The sequence below is a fragment of the Lontra canadensis genome, unplaced genomic scaffold, assembly GCF_010015895.1.
Source record: "Lontra canadensis isolate GAN:19392208 unplaced genomic scaffold, GSC_riverotter_1.0 scaffold2, whole genome shotgun sequence".
Lineage (NCBI taxonomy): Eukaryota > Metazoa > Chordata > Mammalia > Carnivora > Mustelidae > Lontra > Lontra canadensis.
The window spans coordinates 43,241,416-43,264,249 of NW_022630996.1; the positions used below are offsets into that span (position 1 = coordinate 43,241,416).

Consider the following 22,834-nt stretch of genomic DNA (forward strand, 5'->3'; position numbering starts at 1 on the left):
CTTAGCAGAGTGCTGCTCAGAAAAGATGAGCCATAAATACCGACTGAAGGGACAGAGTGTTTAAGTCAGTCAGTCAGCACCAACTGCGCTCAGATTCACTCATTAACTAAGCACCTAGTGAGGGGTGCCGGGCGCTGCCCTCGAGTTTAGAATATAGTTGCATGAATTATTAATAATGCCAGGACTAGTGTGGGCGCGGTCACACCACAAATCCGGACACTCCCAGGCCCCGGCATCAGGGGCTCCTACAGGTTCGAGCAGCCTCAGACTTGCCCAGTGGAACGATGAAGCCGCGGTGCCAGGCGGCACCCAACTCTCGATGACCGGGCCCGGCAGGCTTCAAACCCCACGGTACTGAGGGCGGGAGAGGAGGCCTCGGGGAGGGAGGCCGAGCCCACTCCTCTGGTGAGGCCCCGGCATGTCCCCGGTGCGCCCCAGGCCTCGGATCCCGAAAAGCGTGCGGGGACTTTGGCCAAAGCCCAGCCCCGGGGTGTCAGCGACCCGCGTGGGCGGAGTCACCGAAAGAGAGGGGACCCGCCGGCTCCGGACCTTCGGCGGGCCTCGGGACGCCGCCCGCCGACCTCGCCCCGCCTCGGCCGCACCCGCCCCGCCTCGGCTGTGCTGGGCCCAGCACCCGGGTCCGGTCGGGCTGGGGGGCCGCTGCGCAAAGGTCCCTCCGGCCCGCCCCCTCCCACCGAGCTCCCGCCCCCAGCCCGCCCCGCGGGGCTCAAAACCGTGGGCCGGCGCGGGGCGCCGAGTGCGCGGCTGTGGGGACGCGGCGGCGGCGGCTCGGGCAGGTGAGTGCGGCGGCTCCGGCTCGCGCCTGGGCGGGCGGCCAACCCCGGGGAGCCCAGTCCGCGGCCCTTCTCTCTCCCGGACGCCCCTTCCCGCCGTCCCCCCCGGAAGGGAGACGAGTCGGTCGGCTGTCCGGCCAGCGGCCAGCTGGCCCCATCGCGTGCCCCTCTCCCCGCCGCCCCTTCCCTAACCCTTTCCCGCTTCCCAGCAGCCACTTCCTTCTCGGGCTGTTGCGAGGGCCGGTACCTTCTGTCTCCCCCAGTTCACCACCCCTCTGGCGTTCTTTGTCCTCCCGGTTCCCCCGGGGCGTGCAAAGGCTTTCCCGGCTTGCGGGGCGTGCGTGCGGGAAGGAGAGGCCGACGCCCACGGGATTTGGGTCTCTGGGCTGCAACGGTTCCCTCAGCCGCCTAAAATTGGGCCCCAAGCCTGCGGAGAAGGCCAAGTCCCCCTGGGTGTCATCGGCAGGGGGCGGGATGACCTCACAGCTGCTCGTGTGGCTCCCTAGGCCTGGAGGTGCGGACCCCTGGGACCCGCTTCGCATCTGCGCCGAAGAGGGAGCGGAGAGGGGCGGCTCCTGCACAGGCGTGTGTTGTAGAATGTTTTAAAACATCTCTGGCGGAGCGCCGGCTCCGTTCAAAAGAGTGATTTGGAGGGGAGGAACGGATGTCTCGGCATCGTAGCTCTCGAGGGGCAGACGGACAGCGAGGCAGTGTGCAATGAAAGAAGTGATGTGAGGCCGGAGATGCAGCTGAAGAAGTGTAACTTGATCCTTGTCGAAATCACCAACGCGCTCTTCCTATAAAGGAGAACAGCTGCGAGAAGTGGAACCCGGGCTGTTAGAGAGATCTGAGAGATAGGGCCCAGGCTCCCAGCTGCTGTCCCCATAGATCGCCTGCCTGCTTGGAGACGAAGTTTTGGATTTTCCCGAAGTGTTTTTCTTTTTGTTCTGTTTGAACCCTCAAGGGGACCAGCGGGTTCTCTGTACTGAAACCCTGTCCCTTCCCTTATCCACCTCACTTCCCGAAGACTTTGTCGCTTTATGCTAACTCCTTTCTCAAGCTCAGCCTGTTTTGTCACCATCATTTTTTTTTTTAATTTCACATACTGATTTTTATTTTAGAAAGCAGTAACGGAGTACCTTGTCTTTAATTTGTCTTATTATAAAAATGAGCTCAGGCACTGACTGGGCTTCAAGCATGGAAGATCTAAAAGGATGACACCTCTGTTTTAATTTAATAGACTAAACTTCACGTTGTTATTTAGAAAATTAAAAATAATTCAAAATGTGCTGAAGTTGTTAACTTTGAGGCAAGTACAGCAACGTCTCCTTTCCCTGCCTAGTGAGGACATGTGTCCCGTAACCATGTTCCATAACTGTGATTTTCACTTCCACTATAACTGAAGTCTACCCTTTTGAGCATACTTTCTTATTTTATGAGATGAATTATATGCAGCCCAAATTTAAAAAGCTGACTGAGAAATCTGCAAAGCTGTGTGGCCAAGGGCTTAGGTTTTGGAGGCAGGTGGACCTCCATTGGAACCTTCACTCTAATTCTCCGCATGACAGCAGTGCCCTCTAGAGACCTCCGGAAATGCACGTAGAGTTGGAAAAGTTGTTGCTTGTTGCGGGGAGGGAGACCTCACACCATGGGATGTCTCAGTAAGTCGGTGTTAGAAAGAAGTTACAGCATTTAGCTTGGTGGTTATGGGGAGAGTTAAAGGAAACAGGACTTTGCTTAGGATTGGATGCTGTCTGGAAGGGGGAGAATTCTATTGAGTATCTTCACAAGGAAGGCTGCAGTGAGGTGAAAGCTGTGGTTGATCAAGAAGCAGCAGTCACTCGCTAGCCAGGACTGGTGGTGGTGATGGTGGTTTTGTGTGTGTGTGGAGGGGGAGGGGATGTCTGGTTGTTTTTGTGGTTTGGACAATGTTCATATTTTGTCTGAGGTCAGATGAGATTATGAGGGGTCTTGTTTTTGTCTTAATTTATCATGACAGCAGAGTGGCCTTGCCTGATGTTGCTGTTCTGAGACATTGTTCGTGTTCAACAGGAGAATGCTGGGCCATTGCCTCGCAACACTAGGGTTAGCTGATAGTAGTGGGCCAGCTCGCGGGTGTCGGGCTGCCTTTTTTTCCCTTCTCTCGTGATTTGGGCAACTTACTTAACATCTTCAAACTTCCACATCTGTAAAATGCCTACTCACGGTTGTTGTGCAAATTAAATGAGGAAATGGGTAATAGGAATTTAGCCCAGTGTCTGGCACACCGCACATACCATACAGTTGTTTCTCTTTAGTGTATTTTGATGTTGAGGTTTCTTGCCCAGAACTAGTCAAGTAGAGGCCCAGTGACCCACCAGGGCTGCTCCAGAGAAGAATCCTGAATTGGGTATGAAGAACAACTGAGTTCTTCACAACTCAAGGATTTGCTAATTCTGTCAGGCAGAACCATTAAGAATGGATGCTGAGTATAGTATATTCTCACACAGTCTTCACCTTGGCACCTGTTTTTAGGGTTCCTGAGTGGCCCCAGTTGGCTGTGTGCTTTTCTGACTTGGCATTGTCTTGCTTTCTTAGTCTCTTCCTTTGAGATCTGTTGTCCAGGAGTCTGACGTAAACTTACGTATCTTCACCTTATTTCCTTTGACCTCCTGAGTTCTAATTGCTTCGAGTTCTAATTGCTTCAAACCCATGTAGGTGGGTTAAGAGCCAGGGTAATATCAGTTTCAGGTGTACAGTTTAGTGATTAGCACTTCCATGCAATACCCGGTGCTCATCGTGGCGAGTGTGCTCCTTAATCCCCATCACCTGTTTAACCCCACCAAGCTAAGGGGATTCTTAAGGCCACGTGTGAGAGTGGAGATCTGTGATACAGCTTTGAAATGCAAGGGATTTTTTTTTTTTTAAAGGCCATAAGCAGTTGGAGCTAGATCTCTCATGAGGTCATTTGTGTCTACTTCCAGATTGGAACACACTGGAAATTTGTATCTGATGTCTGACTGTTAACTGAGATTTTCTTGTGCTTGTCTGTGTCAGGCAACTTGGGTTCTAGACCCTTTAGTTGGCCCTTGGCATATTATTTAATCTTTCCTGGCTTGACAGTTACTTTAGGTCATTGAGAATGGTATGGTGACTTACTGTCTTCCAATGCCACATGATACACTGTTGTATTAAATTTCTAGCCTATATTTGAGCTGATCTCTCTATCAAAAGCTCCTAGGAATAAAGACAAAACCAATAGAAAATGGACCAAGGACAAAAACAGTTAAGCAAAAGAAATAGAAAATCTTTAAACAACAACAACAACAAAAATCTTTAAACAAAAGATACTCGATTTATATTAAAATAACATACCCTAAGAGATACCATTTCTCCCCTACAAGACTGACAAAACACAAAAGTTTGATAGAAAACTTTGTTGCTGAGATTTTTCATACCTTTTTGGTGAGACTGAAAAATGGTACGACCCCTAAAATTCTTGATGTATTTACCCATTGGTCTAACAATCTCTCTCTCCCTCTTTTTTTTTTTTTTTTAAGAATTTCTTTCTTTTGTTTTTTTAAGACTTTATTTGAGAGAGAGAGAGAGAGAACAAGCAATGGGGAGGGGCAGAGGGAGAGAAAGAGAGAGAGAGAGAGAGAAGCAGACTCCCTGCTAGGCAGGGAGCCCAACTCAGGGCTTGATATCAGGACCTGGCGATGCATGACCTGAGCCAAAGGCAGATGCTTAACCAACTGAGCCATTGGGGCACCCCTACCTCTTGTAGGAATCTTCCTTCAGGTTCTCTTACCCTTGTATGAGGAAGATATATATTCAAAAGTATTTAGTGTGGCATTTTTTATAATAAAAAATGTCGGAATGGCAATATAGGACAAACAGTGGCACTTCCAAGTAAAGTGGAGTATTATGCAGCTGCAAAGATGAAGGTACTAACATGGGAAGATCTCTTTGATGTTGTTACATGACAAAAAGTAACCTGCAGAAGAGTGTGCAGACTCCTTTGAACTTCCATTTGTATAAAGAAACACCAAGGTAATATACCTGCAGGGGAGAGCCTTGGAAAGAGAAGGTGGGACCTGGGTAGAAATGGGATTTCTCAGCGTGTATTTTTTTTTTTTTTTTACACATTTTAGATATTTGAGCCATGTAATGTATTATGTATTCAAACATCATAATATAAAAGAAACCTCTAACTTTAACTTCACAGGAGTATACCGAGTTCCTTGATTAAATAAGCCTGATTTTTTAAAAGAGATTTTATTTATTAAACCTGATCTTTTTTTAAAGATTTTATTTATTTATTTGACAGAGATCACAAGTAGACAGAGAGGTAGGCAGAGAGAGAGGAGGAAGCAGGCTCCCCGCCAAGCAGAGAGCCCAATTCGGGGCTTGATCCCAGGACCCAGAGACCATGACCCGAGACAAAGGCAGAGGCTTTAACCCACTGAGCCGCCCAGGTACCCCTAAATAAGCCTGATTCTAATAAAAACCTGTAAAGCGGTAGCCACCCATGTTAACTCTTCCTAAAGCAAACTGCCCTCTCAAGAAGGGAAATTGTCGGGGCACCTGGGTGGCTCAGTGAGTTAAGACTCTGCCTTCAGCTTGAGTCATGATCTCAGGGTCCTGGGATCGAGGGCCCCATCAGGTTCTCTGCTCGGCGGGGAGCCTGCTTCCCCCTTTCTCTCTGCCTGCCTCTTCTGCCTACTTGTGATCTCTGTCTGTCAAATAAATAAAATCTTAAAAAAAAAAAAAAGGCAAATTGTCTGTGTCTGATGGTAGATGGAAAAAAATTAAAAATTAATTTAGGAGTTCCCGTTCTTTATCCTCTAATTCCTCTGGGGAGGATTAGTGTCATTACAAAGGCTTTGCCACCCACAATAGATGGGCTTTGTTTTTTTTTTTTAATGGCAAGTCTGATCTACCTTCTTCAGAAGCTTGTTTGATCTGAAGGGAAATTAGTGACGTCCCTCTCAGGTAGTCCCTGAAGAGAATAGAAACCATAAAAAGAGGTTCTGGGGCGCCTAGGTGGCTCAGTCAGTTAAGTGTCTGCCTTCGGCTCAGGTCATGATCCCAGGGTCCTGGGATCGAGCCTTGCATTGGGCTTCCCACTCAGTGGGGAGCCTGCTTCTCCCTTTCCTGCTGCTCTCCCTGCTTGTACTCTCTCTTTCTCTCTCAAATAAATAAAATCTTAAAAAAAAAAAAAAAAGAGAGAATCTGTTACCAGTGGCATGCTGAGGAAGAATCTGTGGGGGCTCTTCACTTGGATAAGTGGGATGGTTTCCACAGGTCGTTGGGAAGACCTTATTTTGTTAAAGTTTCTTTCCCCATATTTGGCAAAATAAAACTTGTATGCTCTCCTAGATACACTTACAGCAGGTACTGTCTTCTGCCTGCCACCAGTCTGCTTCCTCCTGAATTCCCTATCTGTAGCTCATCCACCAGCCCACACCTGAGACACCTGCAGACCATCCTGGGGAGTCTCTTCCAACACTACTCTCACATCCGGCCAGAGTTCCGGGGAAACCACCCAGTCATCTTTTCCATCCTTAGCTCTGTGACATAGTTCAGTATAACCATTTGTCGTCTATCTCTAATCTTGTTCCCTTCCAGCTGTTTTCCTATTTTGCTTCCAGAACATCATGCTAAGTGACCACTTTGGTTGCATCACTCTCTATACAACCCCTCCCCCTGAAGGTTCCTGCTGCCCCGGCCCCCAGCAGGGGAGGCATGGCTCGTAGGGCCGGGACTGAGGCCTGTTCTTTGCCCTTCCCCACTCCAGAACGAAGCAGGAACTAGTCTCAGAGCTTGAAAAGCAAAGGAGGGACAATGGGTATATTAACACAAAATGAGGTCTTGTGGACCATCTGGAGCTTGCCATGCATGATCTCCCCAACACTTCCGCCACCTCCTGCATGTGCTGGGCTTTTGTCATTGCTTCACTTCTGCTGGAGCACCCCTATAGTGCTCCTCAGCTGGCTTACTTCTGCTGAGCCCACAAAATGCAGCTGGGACACTGCTTACTTTAGGAAGACTTCTCTGACCCTGTACTTCTCTCCAGTTGGATTTAGATGTCCTTTTTTGGGTTCATTTCTTGTAACAACTTAGGTTTTATGCTAGATATTGACACAATTGTTTATTTCTCTATCTGGCCACCCAACTAGCCACTCAGTAAGGAGAGACTACTTTTTATATATTTATTGAAGTATAGTTGACACACAATATTTTTGGTTTTTAATTTCTACTTAATTTTTAGTTAACATATAGTACTGTTTTGGTTTCAGAGTAGAATTCAGTGATTCATCATTTACACACAGCACCCAGTGCTCATCACAGCAAATGTTCTCCTGAATACCCACCACCCATTTAGCCCATCCCCCCCACCTCCCTCTGTTCAACCCTCAGTTTGTTCTCTATCTTTAAGTCTCTTACAGTTTGTTCCCCTCTCTCCTTCCTCCCCACTCCATATGGTCATCTGTTTTGTTTCTTAAATTCCAGGGATTGAAATCATATGGTATTTGTCTTTCTCTGACTGACCTATTTCACTTAGCATAATACCCTCTAGCTCCATCCATGTTGCTGCAAATGGCAAGATTTCATTCTTTTTGATGGCTGAGTAATATTCGTGTGTGTGTGTGTGTGTGTGTGTGTGTATACACACCACCTTTTCTTTATCCATTCTTCAGTCAGTAGACATTGGGGCTCTCTTCATAGTTTGGCTATTGTTGACAATGCTGCTATAAACACTGGGGTACATGTACCCATTCAGATCTATATTTTTGTATCCTTTGGGTAAATACCTAGTAGTGCAATTGCTGGATCATAGGGTAGTTCTATTTTTAACTTTCTGAGGAGACTCCATACTGTTCCGCAGCTTGCATTCCTACCAACAGTGTAAGAGGGTCCTCCTTTCTCCACAACGTCACCAACATCTGTTGTTTCCTGTGTTAAGCTATTCTGACAGGTGTGAGATGGTATCTCATCATGGTTTAGATTTGGATTTCCCTGATGGTGAGTGAGGTTGAGCTTCTTCTCATGTGTTGGCTGTTTGGATGTCTTCTTTGGAAAAATGTCTATTCATATCTTCTGCCCATTTCTTTACTGGATCATTTGTTTTTTGGGGGTGTTGAGTTTAATAAGTTCTTTATAGATTTTTGGATACTAACCCTTTATCAGATATGTTGTTTGCAAATATCTTCTCCCATTCCACAGGCTGCCTTTTAGTTTTGTTGACTGTTTCCTTCACTGTGCAGATGATTTTTTAAAAAAAAATTTTTTTTATTAATTTGACAGAGATCACAAGTAGGCAGAGAGGCAGGCAGAGAGAGAGGGGGAAGCAGGCTCCCTGCTGAGCAGAGAGCCTGATGTGGGGCTTGATCCCAGGACCCTGGGATCATGACCTGAGCTGAAGGCAGAGGCTTTAACCCACTGAGCCACCCAGGCACCCCTGTGCAGAAACTTTTTATCTTGATGAAAATCCAGTGGTTCATTTTTGCTTTTGTTTCCCTTGCCTTTGAAGATGTGTCCAGTAAGAAGATTCTGTGGCTGAGGTCAAAGTTGTTGCTGTCTGTGTTCTCGTCTGGGATTTTGTTGGTTTCCAGTCTCACATTTAGGTCTTTCATCCATTTTGGACTTATTTTTGTGTACGGTGTAAGGAAGTAGTCCGGTTTCATTCGTTTGCATGTTGTTGTCTGGTTTTCCCAACACCAGTTGTTGAGGAGGCTGTCTTTTTTCTATTGGATATTGTTTAGTGGTTTGTTGATTAAGTGACCATATAATTGTGGGTCTGTTTCTGGGTTTTCTATTCTGTTCCATTGATCGGTGGGTCTATTTTTGAGTTGACAAACATTACATTAGTTTCAGCTGCACAGCATAGTGATTTGACAGCTCTGTATCTTACGCTCACCATAAGTGTGTAGCTACCATTTTTCACCACACAAGGTTATTGCAAATTCATTGACTATATTCTCTATGCTGTACCTTTCATCCTTGGGATTTATTCCGTCACTGGAAGGCTGCACCATCTTCTCCCCTTCACCCATCCTCCTACCGCATCTCTCTGGCCACCATCAGTTCTCTGTATTTATCTGTTTCTGCTTTTGTTTGTTCATTTATTTTGTTTTTTTTCTATTCCATATATTCATATGATATTTGAATTCATATTTTATATTCATATGATATTTGTCTTTGCCTGACTTCACTTAGCATCCGTGTTGTTGCAAATGGCAAGATTTCATTCTTTTTTATGGCTAAGTAATAGCCACTGCGTAAATATACCACTTCATCTTTATCTGTTTGTCGGTGGATACCTGGGTTGCTTCCATGTCTTGGCTATTGTAGGTAATGCTGCAATAAACACAGAGTTGCATATATCTTTCCAAATTAGTCTTTTGTTTTCTTTGGGTAAATATCCACTAGTGGGTTTACTGGGTTGTTCGGTATTTCTCTTGTTAATTTTTTGTGCAACCTCCATACTCTTTTCCATGAAGTCTATGCCAGTTTGCATTCCTACCAACAGTGCATGGGGGTTCCTTTGTCTCCACATCCTTATCAACGCTTGTTGTTTTTTTTTCTCTTTTTGATTCTAGCCATTCTGACTGGTGTGAGGTAATATCTCATAGTTTTGATTTGCATTTTCCTAATGATGAGTGATGTTGAGCATCTTTTCATGTGTCTGTTGGCCATCTGTATAGAGACAACTTTTCATTTCAGTATCCTAAGCCCTTAAATACAGTACCTGTGTATAGTAGGTACTTAAAGATAATTAATGATACAGTAAGTGTTTTGATAAACAAAGGAGTGCTCCATCACATGCAAGAAACTTAGTATAGTGAGAGATGCATTAGAGTTGAGAGTTTGAGCATACATAATTCTCCTTCTTTACAGTTCACTGTTGATCAGAAAGGAAGTTTTTAGGGATGCCTGGGTGGCTCAGTCAGTTGAGCTTCTGACATTTGGTTTCGGCTCAGGTCATGATCTTGATGTCCTGGGATTGAGCCCTGTAACGGGCTCTGTCCTTTGTGTGCAGTTGGCTTCAGATTCTCTCTCCCTTTCCCACCCCTTCTGCCTCTCCCTCTGCTCTTGCACGTGAGCACTCTCTCTCAAATAAATAAGGAACTTTTTGTGTTTTAGCATCCCTTCCTTAAATGTTTATTCTTATTGTTAATATACAAGAATAGGGTTAGGTAGCCACAGAGTAATCTAAGAAAAGGCACTTTAGAGAAGAACTAGTGATAGGTAAGACAAATGTTTACTGATATATTAGAGGAACTTTGTGTTAAAGCAAGTGGGTTGTGCCTGTTGGCCATTTCTATGTCTTTGGAGAGATATCTGTTCATTTCTTCTGCCCATTTCTTGAGTGCATTATTTGCTTTTTGGGTACTGAGTTTGATAAGTTCTTTATAGATTTGGGTTACTAGCCCTTTATCTGATAGGACATTTGCAAATATTTTCTCCCATTCAGTGGTTGTCTTTTGATTTTGTTGACTGTTTCCTTTTGCTGTGCAAAAGCTTATTATCTTGATGAAGACCCAGTAGTTCATTTTTGCTTTTTTTTTACTTGCCTTTAGACGTGTCTAGCAAGAAGTTGCTATGGCAAAGGTCAAAGAGGTTGCTGCCAGTGTGCTCCTCTAGGATTTTGATGAAATCCTGTATTACTCTTAGGTCCTCTATCCATTTTGAATTTACTTTTGTGTATGGAGTAAGAAAATGATTCAGATTCATTTTTCTACATGTGGCTGTCCAATTTTCCCAAAACCATTTGTTGGAGAGACTGTCTTTTTTCCATTGGACATTGTTTCCTACTTTGTCGAAGATTAGTTGACCACAGAAATGAGGGTCCATTTCTGGGTTCTCTGTTGTGTTCCATTGATCTGTGTGCCTGTTTTTTTGCCAGTACCATACTGTCTTGATGATTACAGCTTTCTGATAGAGCTTAAAGACCGGCATTGTGATGCTATCAGCTTTGATTTTCTTTTTCAACATTCCTTTGGGTATTTGGAGTCTTTTCTGGTTCTATACAAATTTTAAGATTATTTGTTCCAGCTCTGTGAAAAATGTTGATGCTATTTTGTTAGGGATTGCATTGAATGGGTAGATTACTCTGGGTAGCATAGACATTTTAACAATATTTGTTCTTAAAATGCTTAACATGACCCAGCATCAGGGACAAACAAAACCACAATGAGATAGAACCTCACACCAATCAGAATGGCTAAAATTAGCAAGTCAGGAAACAGCAGATGTTGGTGAGGATGTGGAGAAAGGGGAACCTCTTACACTGTCGGGAATGCAAACTGGTACAGCCACTCTGGAAAACAGTATGGAGGTTCCTCAAAGAGCTAAAAATAAACTACCTTATGACCCAGCAATTGCATTACTAGGCATTTACCCAAAAGATATAAGCAGTGATCCTTAGGATCACGTGCACCCCAGTGTTTATAACAGCAATGTCCACCATAGCCAAACTATGGAAAGAGCCCAGATGTCCTTCAACAGATGAATGGATAAAGAAGATGTGGTATATATATACAATGGAATATTATTCAGCCATCAAAAAATGACATGGATAGAACTAGAGAGTGTTACGCTAAGTGAACTAAGTCGGTCAAAGAAGGACCGTTATGATTTCACTCATATGTGAAATTTAAGAAACAAAACAGGATCATAGTGAAAGGGAGCACAAAATAAGATAAGATGCAATTAGAGAGGAGACAAACCATGAAAAATGCTTAGCTATAGGAAACAAACTGAGGGTTGCTGGAGAGAAGGTGGGTGGAGGGATGGAGTAAATGGGTGATGGGCATTGAGGGCACGTGCTATAATGAGCCCTGGGTGTTCTATAAGACTGATGAATCACTGACCTCTACCTCTGAAACCAATAGAACACTAGAAGTTAATTAATTGAATTTAAATAGATAAATAAAATTTAAAAACATAAAAAATAAATTAAAGAACAGAAACAAACAGAAAAATAAAGCAAAGGGGTTGAACTAGTTCATGTCTGAGACCATTCCCAGCTCTCAAACTGTGTGATTTTATACCTATGTGGCTGCCAGATATCAGGAGAGAAATACAAATGAAACACATTTCTTGTCCATTAGATATTTTAACCTTTGACCGTGGATAATTTTTAAAAAATCTTATTTCACTTGTGCTTTTGAGTAATGACTATATATGCGTGTACTTGTGTGTTTGCACATATGTGTGTATTTGTATGTGTATAGGCTGGGTGCAGTTTATATATTGTGAATTGTTTATAACCTTTGCCCATGTTTCTACTATAGTATTTTAAAAAAACAACTTGTAAAAGATTTTTTTATATATTAACTATTCTCGTTCTTCATTATAAATATTAGAAGTATTTTCTCAGTTTGCCATTTGTCTTCCTAAAGGCCTTTCTCATCCTACAATTGAAAAAAAAATATTTGTCTGCATTTTTTCTGGTACTTTTATGGTTTCATTTTTTTTCCTCAAAAAAACCCTTCTAATCCATTAAGAATTCAGTCTTGTGTACAGCATGAGATAGGAATCTGGCTTTATTTTTTCCAGATGATTAGGCAATTCTTCTAACACCATTTATTGAATAGTCTATACCTCTTCCACCTAATGCATGGTTTTATATCTGCCAATGTGTTTCTTCTTTTTCTCTCCAGTTGAGGAGTGACTGGGTCTTCATTTCTGGATTAAAAAGTAATAGTTCCTTGGCTTTTGTGAATAGGGGAAATCACACAGTGTGGAGAAAAAGCATGTTGACCCTTTAAAAAAAGTGGTCATATCTTTGTATGTTATAAATTAGGGTAGTCGGTATGTTGGTCAACAAATATCCTCAGATCTCTACCTATTAGATACATGGTACCATTGTATTTCCTGACCATTCTGGCTGGCTGAGGCCATATGACCAGTCTGGCAAATTTTGAGTGGACATGATGTGTGTTAGTTTTGGGCCAGAGCATTTAATTGCTGGTGTGAGACTTTCCAGAACGCTTCATGTTGGATGGTGGCTGCCCCTTCAGTCTGGATCACTGAATGACTAGGATGAGAAAAGCTCTCCTGTCCTCGCTGCCAGACATAGTGACCAGTAAATAAACCTTTCTTGGTATAAACCAGTAATATTTGGAGGTTCTTTATGTCAGAAGCGTAACTTGGCCTATCCAGACCTACGGAGTCTCTTTCAGTATTTCCGTTTGATTTCTTTGTCATCGACTGAACCCCTACTAGAGGGTTTTCTAAGGAGAAGGTATTCTTTAATATATAGTGATTGACACAAAGGAAAAATAAGGCGGTTTTAGAAAAAAATAAATGAAATAATAACTTCTTGTTTAATTTGGGGGGTAACTTTGATTTTTTTATCCAGGTAATCTGGAGCTCTCATAATGTTTGCCAAAGCAACGAGGAATTTTCTTAAAGAAGTTGATGCTGGAGGTAACCTGATTGCAGTATCAAACTTGAATGACTCTGATAAGTTACAACTTCTAAGTCTGGTGACCAAAAAGAAGAGATTCTGGTGCTGGCAGAGACCCAAGTACCAGTTTTTATCTGTCACCCTTGGAGATGTACTCACAGAAGACCAGTTTCTGAGTCCAGGTAAGTGTCTTTGGGTATATTCTACAGTTAGTCCCTGAAAAGATGATGATTCATCTTCTAGGCACATGGTGTTGTGAGTGATCAATTGTAAGGTGAGACCTTACAATGAATTCTGTTTCTTTGCATACGCTCTTAAAGACATTTCCTCCCTTCCTCCTTCCCTCCCTTCCTTTTTTTCTTACTTTCTATTTTTTTTTTTTTTTTTTAGAATTTATATATTTTTGGGGGCGGGGTAAGGGACAAAGAGAAGAAGAGAGAATCTCAAGCAGATTCCCCGCTGAGCACGTTGCCCGAGGTGAGGCTCGAACCCACAATCCTGAAATCCTGACCTGAACTGAAATCGAGAGTTGGATGCTTAACCGACTGAACCACCCAGGTGCCTCAAGGTACCCCTTTTTTTAAATGAACAAAATTCTACAGGCCAGACAAGAGAAGTTATAGCTTAATTAAAAAAAAAATTGCAGTTTTGAGTATTAAAATAATACATGCCCATTGTAAGTGTTGTGGCCGCCCAGCATAGGTAAGACGGATCTGCCACCCAAAATCTGATTTAGGTTGAAGTTGATGATGCCACTATCCATCAGAAGGTGTGGAAAGTTTTGTTATTCACATAAGGGAGCTTTCTGGTGAGAGCAGAGCAGTCAGGCTATCAAACTGTTCCAAAAATAGCTAGAGAAGAGGGGAGGTAAAGAAATAAAATTTCTGTGTAGCACTTTGTATGATCTAGAACTGTTCCTTTTATCAGAAAATGACATTGTTCTGGCCTAAACTCAGTGGACATATTGAGCACGTGCTATGTGCCAGGCTCTGTGTTATGTGATTTACATACATCAGCGTGTAACAGAACCCATCAGGAAGGTGGTGTCTCCAGATCACAGCTGAGAAGACGGAGGTTCCGGGAGATGCGTGGTAGCCAGTTCTTCTAGGTAGGGATAGTAGAATAGCGATTAAAATCTGGTGCTCTTAACAAGTGCTCTGTGCTACTTCCCAAAGCATTTCCCAAAATGTTTGTATTCCATAAGATATAAATAGGAAAAGATTTGGGATTAAAGGATTTTCACGGTTGTCTTATTTTCGGTGGTGGTGGTGACAGAGATGATTCTCTATCTCGTAAATTGTGAAGACAGTGATTGATGATAACTTCTCAGCCCTTGCTGAGGAACGGTTTCCTTGACTAAAGTGAAGGAAATACAGGTGTAGGCGGCAGTGAGTGGATGGAAAGAAGCCTTGCAGACTTCAGACAGACTTGAATCTCTTAGAAGTACAGCCAGAAGCCCAGGAGAGCCCTGGGTCAGGGAAGTGGAAAAAGCCAAATGTAAAGTTCCTAAGAGGCTCTAAACACAGCTATATCAAATGACAATGACTGACACTATTTTTCTGGGTGGTATTTGGCTGGATTAAAACTGAGAAGAGTAGAGATCTGGAGATAAGAGCAGGGGGCAATTCTGAGATGAGATCAGCACGTATTTATCTTCGGTGTCCGGATAAGAACGGCAGGTCTTGAAGGCAATGTGCTGGTACCCTAGGTGTGACCAGGTGAGGAACACAGTAATTCCCAGAGGACTTGACTGAAGCTGGGACACCTGGATTGGGGGGAGGTGGCATCTTTCCAAGTCTGGGAAGCCAGAAAGTAAGGGCAGAGAGCCTGGGGCTTGTCGGTCCGAGGATGGTGTTTGAGAGAGAGGGAGGGAGGAAGGGAGGGCAGACATGCCCACGGACTTTATCTGAGGAGAGATAAGGTATTGTATGATAAGGAATGAAATGGCTGGGTAGAGGTCAGTGTAAACAGGTGAGCCTGGGATGCCTGGGTGGCTCAGTCAAGCCTCAGACTCGTGATTTCAGCTTGGGTCAGGAGCTCAGGGTGGTGAGATCCAGCTCCCTGTCAGTCCTGCATCCGTGCTGGGGGTGGAGCCTGTTTAAGATTCTGTCTCTCCCTCTGCCCGTGCTATCACTCTAAAAAATAAATAAATAAAAATAAAAAATAAGTAAGTATGGGAAAGGAAATTTTTTCATAGAGATGGTAGCGAAGGCCAGGGGAATGTCCTCCCAGACTGGTGGGTGGGAAGGGGAGATGCCCGCACTCCACATGGCTGAGTAAGGCAGACCACTTGAAGGTGGGTCATGAGCAGAACTGCCATTTTCACTCTGCTTCGGTGTCCTCATGCAGTTCCTTTACAGTCTTCACCGGGGGAAAGCACACATTTAAAATATTCTATTTAGGAGCACCTGGGTGGCTCAGTGGGTTAAGCCTCTGCCTTCGGCTCAGGTCATGACCTCGGGGTCCTGGGATCGAGCCCCGAATCAGGCTCTCTGCTCAGCAGGGAGCCTGCTTCCTCCCTCTCTCTGCCTGCCTCTCTGCCTACTTGTGATCTCTGTCAAATAAATACATAAAATCTTTAAAAAAAATAAAATATAGAATATTCTATTTAAAAAAATTTAAAAAATTCTATCTGAATAGTGGTTAAATGGATGCTTGCTTTACAGTTTGTTTACTTATTTATTTTTAAGTAATCTCTATAGCCATTGTGGAGCTAAACCTCACAACCCCGAGATCAAGAGTTGAGTGCTCTGCCAACTGAGCCAGCCAGGGGCCCCAGGATGCTGGCTTTAAACTTATTTGTTAAACTCTTCAGATACTTGTGGTGCCCCTGTCTACATACATATATATTGGAAATGAAAGATGAAATAAACAAAAACAGCACCCAATAGAGCCCCCTGGCCACCATCCCTCTCTCAGTCAGTACCTTGGGGTGCTAGCTCCATTTTGGTTTGAACACACACCGAGCATGGCTGCCAACTTTCCATTTTGAATGGAAATTCAAAATTTTTTCCTGTGGTTTTCCACAGGATTGGGAAGGTAGGTGACCTAACGCAGCTAGGTGGCCAAATTATCCTCAGACTCCTTTGTCTGTCTCATTCACTCCAGTGGTCGTGGAGTCGGACTTTGTGAAATATGAGGGCAAGTTTCAAAACCATGTGAGCGGGACCATCGAGACAGCACTAGGGAAGGTCAAGCTGAATGTTGGAGGCAAAGGACTTGTGGAAAGTCAGTCTTCTTTTGGAAGCCTGAGGAAGCAGGAGGTGGACCTGCAGCAGCTCATCAGAGATTCCACTGAGAGGTAATGATAATTCTGTTTGGCATTTTGGATTTGACACGTATCTCATTCAGTGGGACCTTTGTAAAAAGGGTAACGGATGGGAACTATGTCGCAAAGCAAAGTTGCTTTGATTGAGTGTTGGGTTGAAACTTTCTGAGAGCTCGTCCTTTTAGCCTGGAATTTCTTCATTGTTCTTAGCTGGAGTGGGGAGAAGTGGAAAATATTATTATTATTATTTTTTGATTGAGGTGTAATTGACATATAATGTTGTATTAGTTTCAGGTGCACAACATAATGATTTGTTATTTGTCCCTATTGCAAGATGATCACCACATCTATCTACCACCATATGTAGTTGCAAATATGTTTTTTTCTTGCGATGAGAGCTTTTAAAATGTATTCTCTCGGCAACTTTCAAACCTGCAGTATGACTGACTGTAGTCGGTGTGTTGTGTCTTACATCTTTCACAGCTGGACGTTTGCACCTTTCCATCTTTACCCATTTCACGTACCTCCACCCTCCACCTCTGGCAACCACTAATCTGGTCTCCGTATCCATGAGCTTGTTTGTTTTGATTCCATATATAAGTGAGATTGGGCTCTTCTTGTCTTTCTGTGTGACTTATTTCACTTGGCATAATCCCCTCGAGCTCCATCCATGCTGTCCCCCATGGCAAGATTTCCTTCTTTTATGTGGCTGAATACTACTCCATCGTTTATGTGTTAAGTTAGGTGCCTGACCCTATTCCAGGAGTGTCCAAGAACTCAACTCAGTGCTGGTACTGTCTGCCTACAGATAGTATCAGCTTCATAGGGTAAGGGTTCAGTCCTAAAAAGACTGTCCTCAACCCTTAGTCTGTGTCGGTTGCCAGCAGCAAGCCCAGGCTGTTCCTTGTGCTTCTGACGATGAGGCATGCAGGTTGGAGATTCCCATGGCCCCGTCCTTGGACTTCAGATGCCCTTCGCAAGTCCAGGTTGTCAGCTGTACTTCTGACCAACTGGCTAAAAATCAGATTCCCGTGACCCGCTCCTTGAGTTCAGTTAATTTGAAATATGAAACATTTTACATAGGAGATCACTGTTTTATTACAAAAGATAATAACTCAGGAACAGCCAGGTGGAGGAGATGCATGGGGCATGGTATGGGAAAAGTCATGGAGCCTCCCTGCTCTCTCCAGGTCACCACTCTTTCCAAATCTTCATGTGTTCACCAATCTGGAAGCTCTCTGAACCCTGTCTTTTTGGGTTTTTATGGAGGCTTTATCACACAGTCAGAATTGATTAAACCTTCATGGACCATTGGTGATTGATTGAGCCTCCAGTCCCTCTCCCCTCCCTAGACGTTGGGGTGTTGGTACTGAAAGTTAAAACCTTCTAATTACAGGTTGACTCCCTAACCAGCCCCCATCTTTAGGTTACCTCGGGCCTCCCCCGCCCAAAGTCACCACATTAACATAACAAAAGACACCTTTATTGCTTTTATCCCAGGAAATTCTATAGGATTTAGAAGCTCTGTGCCAAGAACTGGGTTGAAGACCAAACATATATTTCTTACTATAAATCACAATATAACATATATATACTCTAATTCTTTTTTTTTTTTTTTTTAAGATTTTATTTATTTGATAGAGACCACAAGTAGGCAAAGAGGCACACAGAGAGAGAGAGGAAGGGAAGCAGGCTCCCAGCGTAGCAGAGAGCCCGATGTGAGGCTCGATCCCAGGACCCTGGGATCATGACCTGAGCCGAAGGCAGAGGCTTTAACCCTCTGAGCCACCCAGGCGCCCTGTATACTCTAATTCTTTATCCATTCATATATCCATGGATACTTAGCTTGTTTCTATATTTTTGCTATTCTAAATAGTGCTGCAGTGAACATGGGGACACAAATCTTTTTGCAAAAATGTTTAAATACTTGGCATAAATACGCAGAAGTGAAAATTCTGGATCGTATGGTAGTTCTATTTTAAATTTTTGAGGAACATTTATACTGTTTTCCATAGTGGTTGCATCAATTTATAATTTCACCAACAGAGCCAAGGTTTCCCATTTTTCCACATCCCCTCCAACTCTTATTACTTCTTGTCTTTTTTTTTTAAAGATTTTATTTATTTGACAGAGAGAGGGATCACAAGTAGACAGAGAGGCAGACAGAGAAAGAGGGGGAAGCAGGCTCCCTGCTGAGCGGAGAGCCTGATTCGGGACTCGATCCCAGGAACTTGGGATCATGACCTGAGCCAAAGGCAGCAGCTTAACCAACTGAGCCACCCAGGTGCCCACTTCTTGTCTTTTTGATACGAGCTATTCTAACAGGTGGGAGGTGATATCTCATTGTGGCTTTGATTTGTATTTCCTTTTTTTTTTTTTTTTTTTTTTTTAAGATTTTTATTATTAGAGAGAGCGAATATGAGATGTTGGAGGGCTAGAGGGAGAAGCAGACTCCTCATTGAGCTGGGAGCCTGATGTGGGATTCGATCCTGGGACTCCCACCTGTTCCCACCTGAGCTGAAGGCAGACGCTTAGCCGACTGAGCCACCCAGGTGCCCAGATTTGCATTTCCTTGATGAGTGATACTGAGCATCTTTTCATGTGGCCATTGGCTATCTGTATGTCTTCTTTGGGAAAATGTCTAGTCAGATCTGCCCATTTTAAAAATTGGATTTCTTTTTTCTGTTGGATTGTATGAGTTTTTTTTTTTTTTTTAATTTTTTATTTTTTACAAACATATAATATATTTTTATCCCCAGGGGTACAGGTCTGTGAATCACTAGGTTTACACACTTCACAGCACTCACCATAGCACATACCCTCCTCAATGTCCATAACCCCACCCCCCTCTCCCAACCTCCCTCCCCCCCGCAACCCTCAGTTTTGTGAGAATAAGAGTCACTTATGGTTTCTCTCCCTCCCAATCCCATCTTGTTTCATTTATTCTTCTCCTACCCCCTTAACCCCCCATGTTGCATCTCCACTTCCTCATATCAGGGAGATCATATGATAGTTGTCTTTCTCCGATTGACTTATTTCGTTAAGCATGATATCCTCTAGTTCCATCCACGTCGTCGCAAATGGCAAGATTTCATTTCTTTTGATGGCTGCATAGTATTCCATTGTGTATATATACCACATCCTCTTTATCCATTCATCTGTTGATGGACATCTAGGTTCTTTCCATAGTTTGGCTATTGTAGACATTGCTGCTATAAACATTCGGGTGCACGTGCCCCTTCGGATCACTACGTTTGTATCTTTAGGGTAAATACCCAGTAGTGCAATTGCTGGGTCATAGGGTAGTTCTATTTTCAACATTTTGAGGAACCTCCATGCTGTTTTCCAGAGTGGTTGCACCAGCTTGCATTCCCACCAACAGTGTAAGAGGGTTCCCCTTTCTCCGCATCCTCGCCAGCATCTGTCATTTCCTGACTTGTTAATTTTAGCCATTCTGACTGGTGTGAGGTGATATCTCATTGTGGTTTTGATTTGTATTTCTCTGGTGCCGAGTGATGTGGAGCACTTTTTTATGTGTTTCTTGGCCATCTGGATGTCTTCTTTGCAGAAATGTCTGTTCATGTCCTTTGCCCATTTCTTGATTGGATTCTTTGTTCTTTGGGTGTTGAGTTTGCTAAGTTCTTTATAGATTTTGGACACTAGCCCTTTATCTGATATGTTGTTTGCAAATATCTTCTCCCATTCTGTCAGTTGTCTTCTGGTTTTGGTAACCGTTTCCTTTGCTGTGCAAAAGCTTTTGATTTTGATGAAATCCCAATAGTTCATTTTTGCCCTTGCTTCCCTTGCCTTTGGCGATGTTCCTAGGAAGATGTTGCTGCGGCTTAGGTCAAAGAGGTTGCTGCCTGTGTTCTCCTCAAGGATTTGGATGGATTCCTTTCTCACATTGAGGTCCTTCATCCATTTTGAGTCTATTTTTGTGTGTGGTGTAAGGAAATGGTCCAATTTCATTTTTCTGCATGTGGCTGTCCAATTTTCCCAGCACCATTTATTGAAGAGGCTGTCTTTTTTCCATTGGACATTCTTTCCTGCTTTGTCGAAGATTAGTTGACCATAGAGTTGAGGGTCTATTTCTGGGCTCTCTATTCTGTTCCGTTGATCTATGTGCCTGTTTTTGTGTCAGTACCATGCTGTCCAAATCGGCAAAGAAGAAGTCAAACTATCACTCTTCACAGATGATATGATACTATATGTGGAAATCCCAAAAGACTCTACTCCAAAACTGCTAGAACTTGTACAGGAATTCAGTAAAGTGTCAGGATATAAAATCAATGCACAGAAATCATTTGCATTTCTCTACACCAACAACAAGACAGAAGAAAGAGAAATTAAGGAGTCAATCCCATTTACAATTGCACCTAAAACCATAAGATACCTAGGAATAAACCTAACCAAAGAGGCTAAGAATCTATACTCAGAAAACTATAAAGTACTCATGAAAGAAATTGAGGAAGACACAAAGAAATGGAAAAATGTTCCATGCTCCTGGATTGGAAGAACAAATATTATGAAAATGTCAATGCTACCTAAAGCAATCTACACATTTAATGCAATGCCTATCAAAATACCATCCATTTTTTTCAAAGAAATGGAATAAATAAACCTAAAATTTATATGGAACCAGAAAAGACCTCAAATAGCCAAAGGAATTTTGAAAATGTATGAGTTCTTTATATATTTTATATATTAACTCTGTGTCGGGTGTATGATTTGCAAATACTTTTTCCATTTAGTAGGTTGCCTTTTCGTTTTGTTGATGGTTTCCTTTGTTGTACAGAAAGAAGTATTTTAGTTTGATGTAGTCCCATTTGTTATTTTTGCTTTTGTTGCTTTTGCTTTTGGTGTCAGATTCAAAAACTAATTGCCAAGGCTGATGTCTAAGAACTTACCATCCATGCTTTCTTCTGGGAGTTTTATGGTTTCAGGTGTAACATTAAAGTCTTTAATTACTTTGAGTTAATTTTTGTGGATGATGTAAGATAGTGGCCCAGTTTCATTCTTTTGCATAGGGTTATCCAGTTTTTCTAATACCATTTATTGAAGAGACTGTCCTCTCCCCATTTTATATTCTTGGCTTCTTTGTCATTAATTAAATGACTGTATGTGCATGGGTTTATTTCTGGACTCTGTATTCTGTTCCACTGATCTGTATGTCTGTTTTATGTCCAAGTCTTACTGTTTTGATTAGTGTAGTTTTGTAATATAGTTTGAAATAAGACAGTGTGATATCTCTAGCTTTGTTGTTCTTCCTCAAGATTGCTTTGGCTACTCAGGAGTTTTTGTGGTTCTCTTCAAATTTTAGAATTTTTAGAGTTTTTTTTTTTTTTTTCTGTGAAAACTGCATTGGAATTTTGTTAAAAGATTTTATTTATGGGACGCCTGTGTGGCTCAGTTGGTTAAGCGGCTGCCTTTGGCTCAGGTCATGATCCCAGCAACCTGGGATTGAGTCACACATCAGGCTCCTTGCTCTGCAGGGAGCCTGATTCTCTGTCTGCCTCTGCCTGCCACTCTGCCTACCTGTGCCCTCTCTGTCTCTCTGACAAATAAATAAATAAAATCTTTTTTTAAAAAAGATTTTATTTATTTATTTTACAGAGAATGAGAGAGCATGAGTGGGGAGTGTGGGGAGGAGGCAGAGGGAGAGGGAGAAGCAGATTCCTTGCTGAGCAGGGAGCCCAGGATGGGACTTGATCCCAGGACCCTGGGATCATGACTTGAGCTGAAGGCAGATGCTTAACCAACTGAGCCACCTAGGAGCCCCAGTACATTAAAATTTTGATGGGAATTACATTCGATCTGTAGGTTGTTTTGGATAGTAGGGACATTCTAGTGATATTCTAATCCATGAGCATAGAATATCTTATTATTTATTTATTTTAAAGATTTTATTCATTTATTTGACAGAGATCACAAGTAGGCAGAGAGGTAGGCAGAGAGAGATGGGGAAGCTGGCTCCCTGCTGAGCAGAGAGCCTGATGCAGGGCTTGAACCCAGGACCCTGGGATCATGACCTGGGCCAAAGGCAGAGGCTTTAACCCACTGAGACACCCAGGTGCCCCTTTTTCAATTTATTTTTATTAGAGGCTTACAGTTTTCAGTGTACAGAATATTCATCTCTTTGGTTAAATTTATTCTTAGATATTTTATTCTTTTTGATGTAATTATAAATGGAATTATTTTCTTAATTTCTATTTTGGAATGTTCCTATCCGTGTATAGAAATGCAGCAGATTTTTGTGTATTGAGTTTGTATCCTGGAACTTGGCTGAATTTCTTTATTAGTTCTAACAGTATTTTGGTGGGGTTTTTAGGATTTTCTGTATGTAATGTCGTGTGATATGCAAATAGTAGTAGT

At 42.9% G+C, this 22,834-nt stretch overlaps 2 protein-coding genes across 4 annotated transcripts in view; one reads left to right on the forward strand and one right to left on the reverse strand.

Annotated features, from left to right (window-relative positions):
• The window catches only part of GSDME (gasdermin E), an 84,827-nt gene that overhangs the window by 7,620 nt on the left and 54,373 nt on the right, over positions 1-22,834 (forward strand). The window contains exons 1-3 of one of the 3 annotated variants that reach the window (XM_032873015.1): positions 273-351; positions 13,147-13,376; positions 16,303-16,495. In XM_032873015.1, the coding sequence (XP_032728906.1) occupies positions 13,166-13,376; positions 16,303-16,495 (404 nt within the window). In that variant the 5' untranslated portion in view covers positions 273-351; positions 13,147-13,165. Of the gene's footprint in view, positions 1-272; positions 352-717; positions 798-13,146; positions 13,377-16,302; positions 16,496-22,834 lie in introns of those variants that run through there. The other 2 variants (XM_032873011.1, XM_032873018.1) reach the window with 2 other exon arrangements.
• Positions 340-1,336, reverse strand: LOC116878666 (proline-rich protein 2-like). The gene is made up of 2 exons (XM_032876363.1): positions 1,042-1,336; positions 340-923 (listed from the first exon to the last, which is right to left on the reverse strand). Exons 1-2 carry the CDS (start codon positions 1,334-1,336, stop codon positions 340-342), a joined length of 879 nt encoding a protein of 292 aa, XP_032732254.1.

Coding starts and splice junctions, on each gene's coding strand:
- LOC116878666 (XM_032876363.1), bottom strand. CDS start 1,336: ATGCGAAGCGGGTCCCAGGGGTCCGCACCTCCAGGCCTAGGGAGCCAC. Junction 924..1,041: donor TGAACTGGGGGAGACAGAAG/GTACCGGCCCTC, acceptor CTGGCCGGACAG/CCGACCGACTCGTCTCCCTT.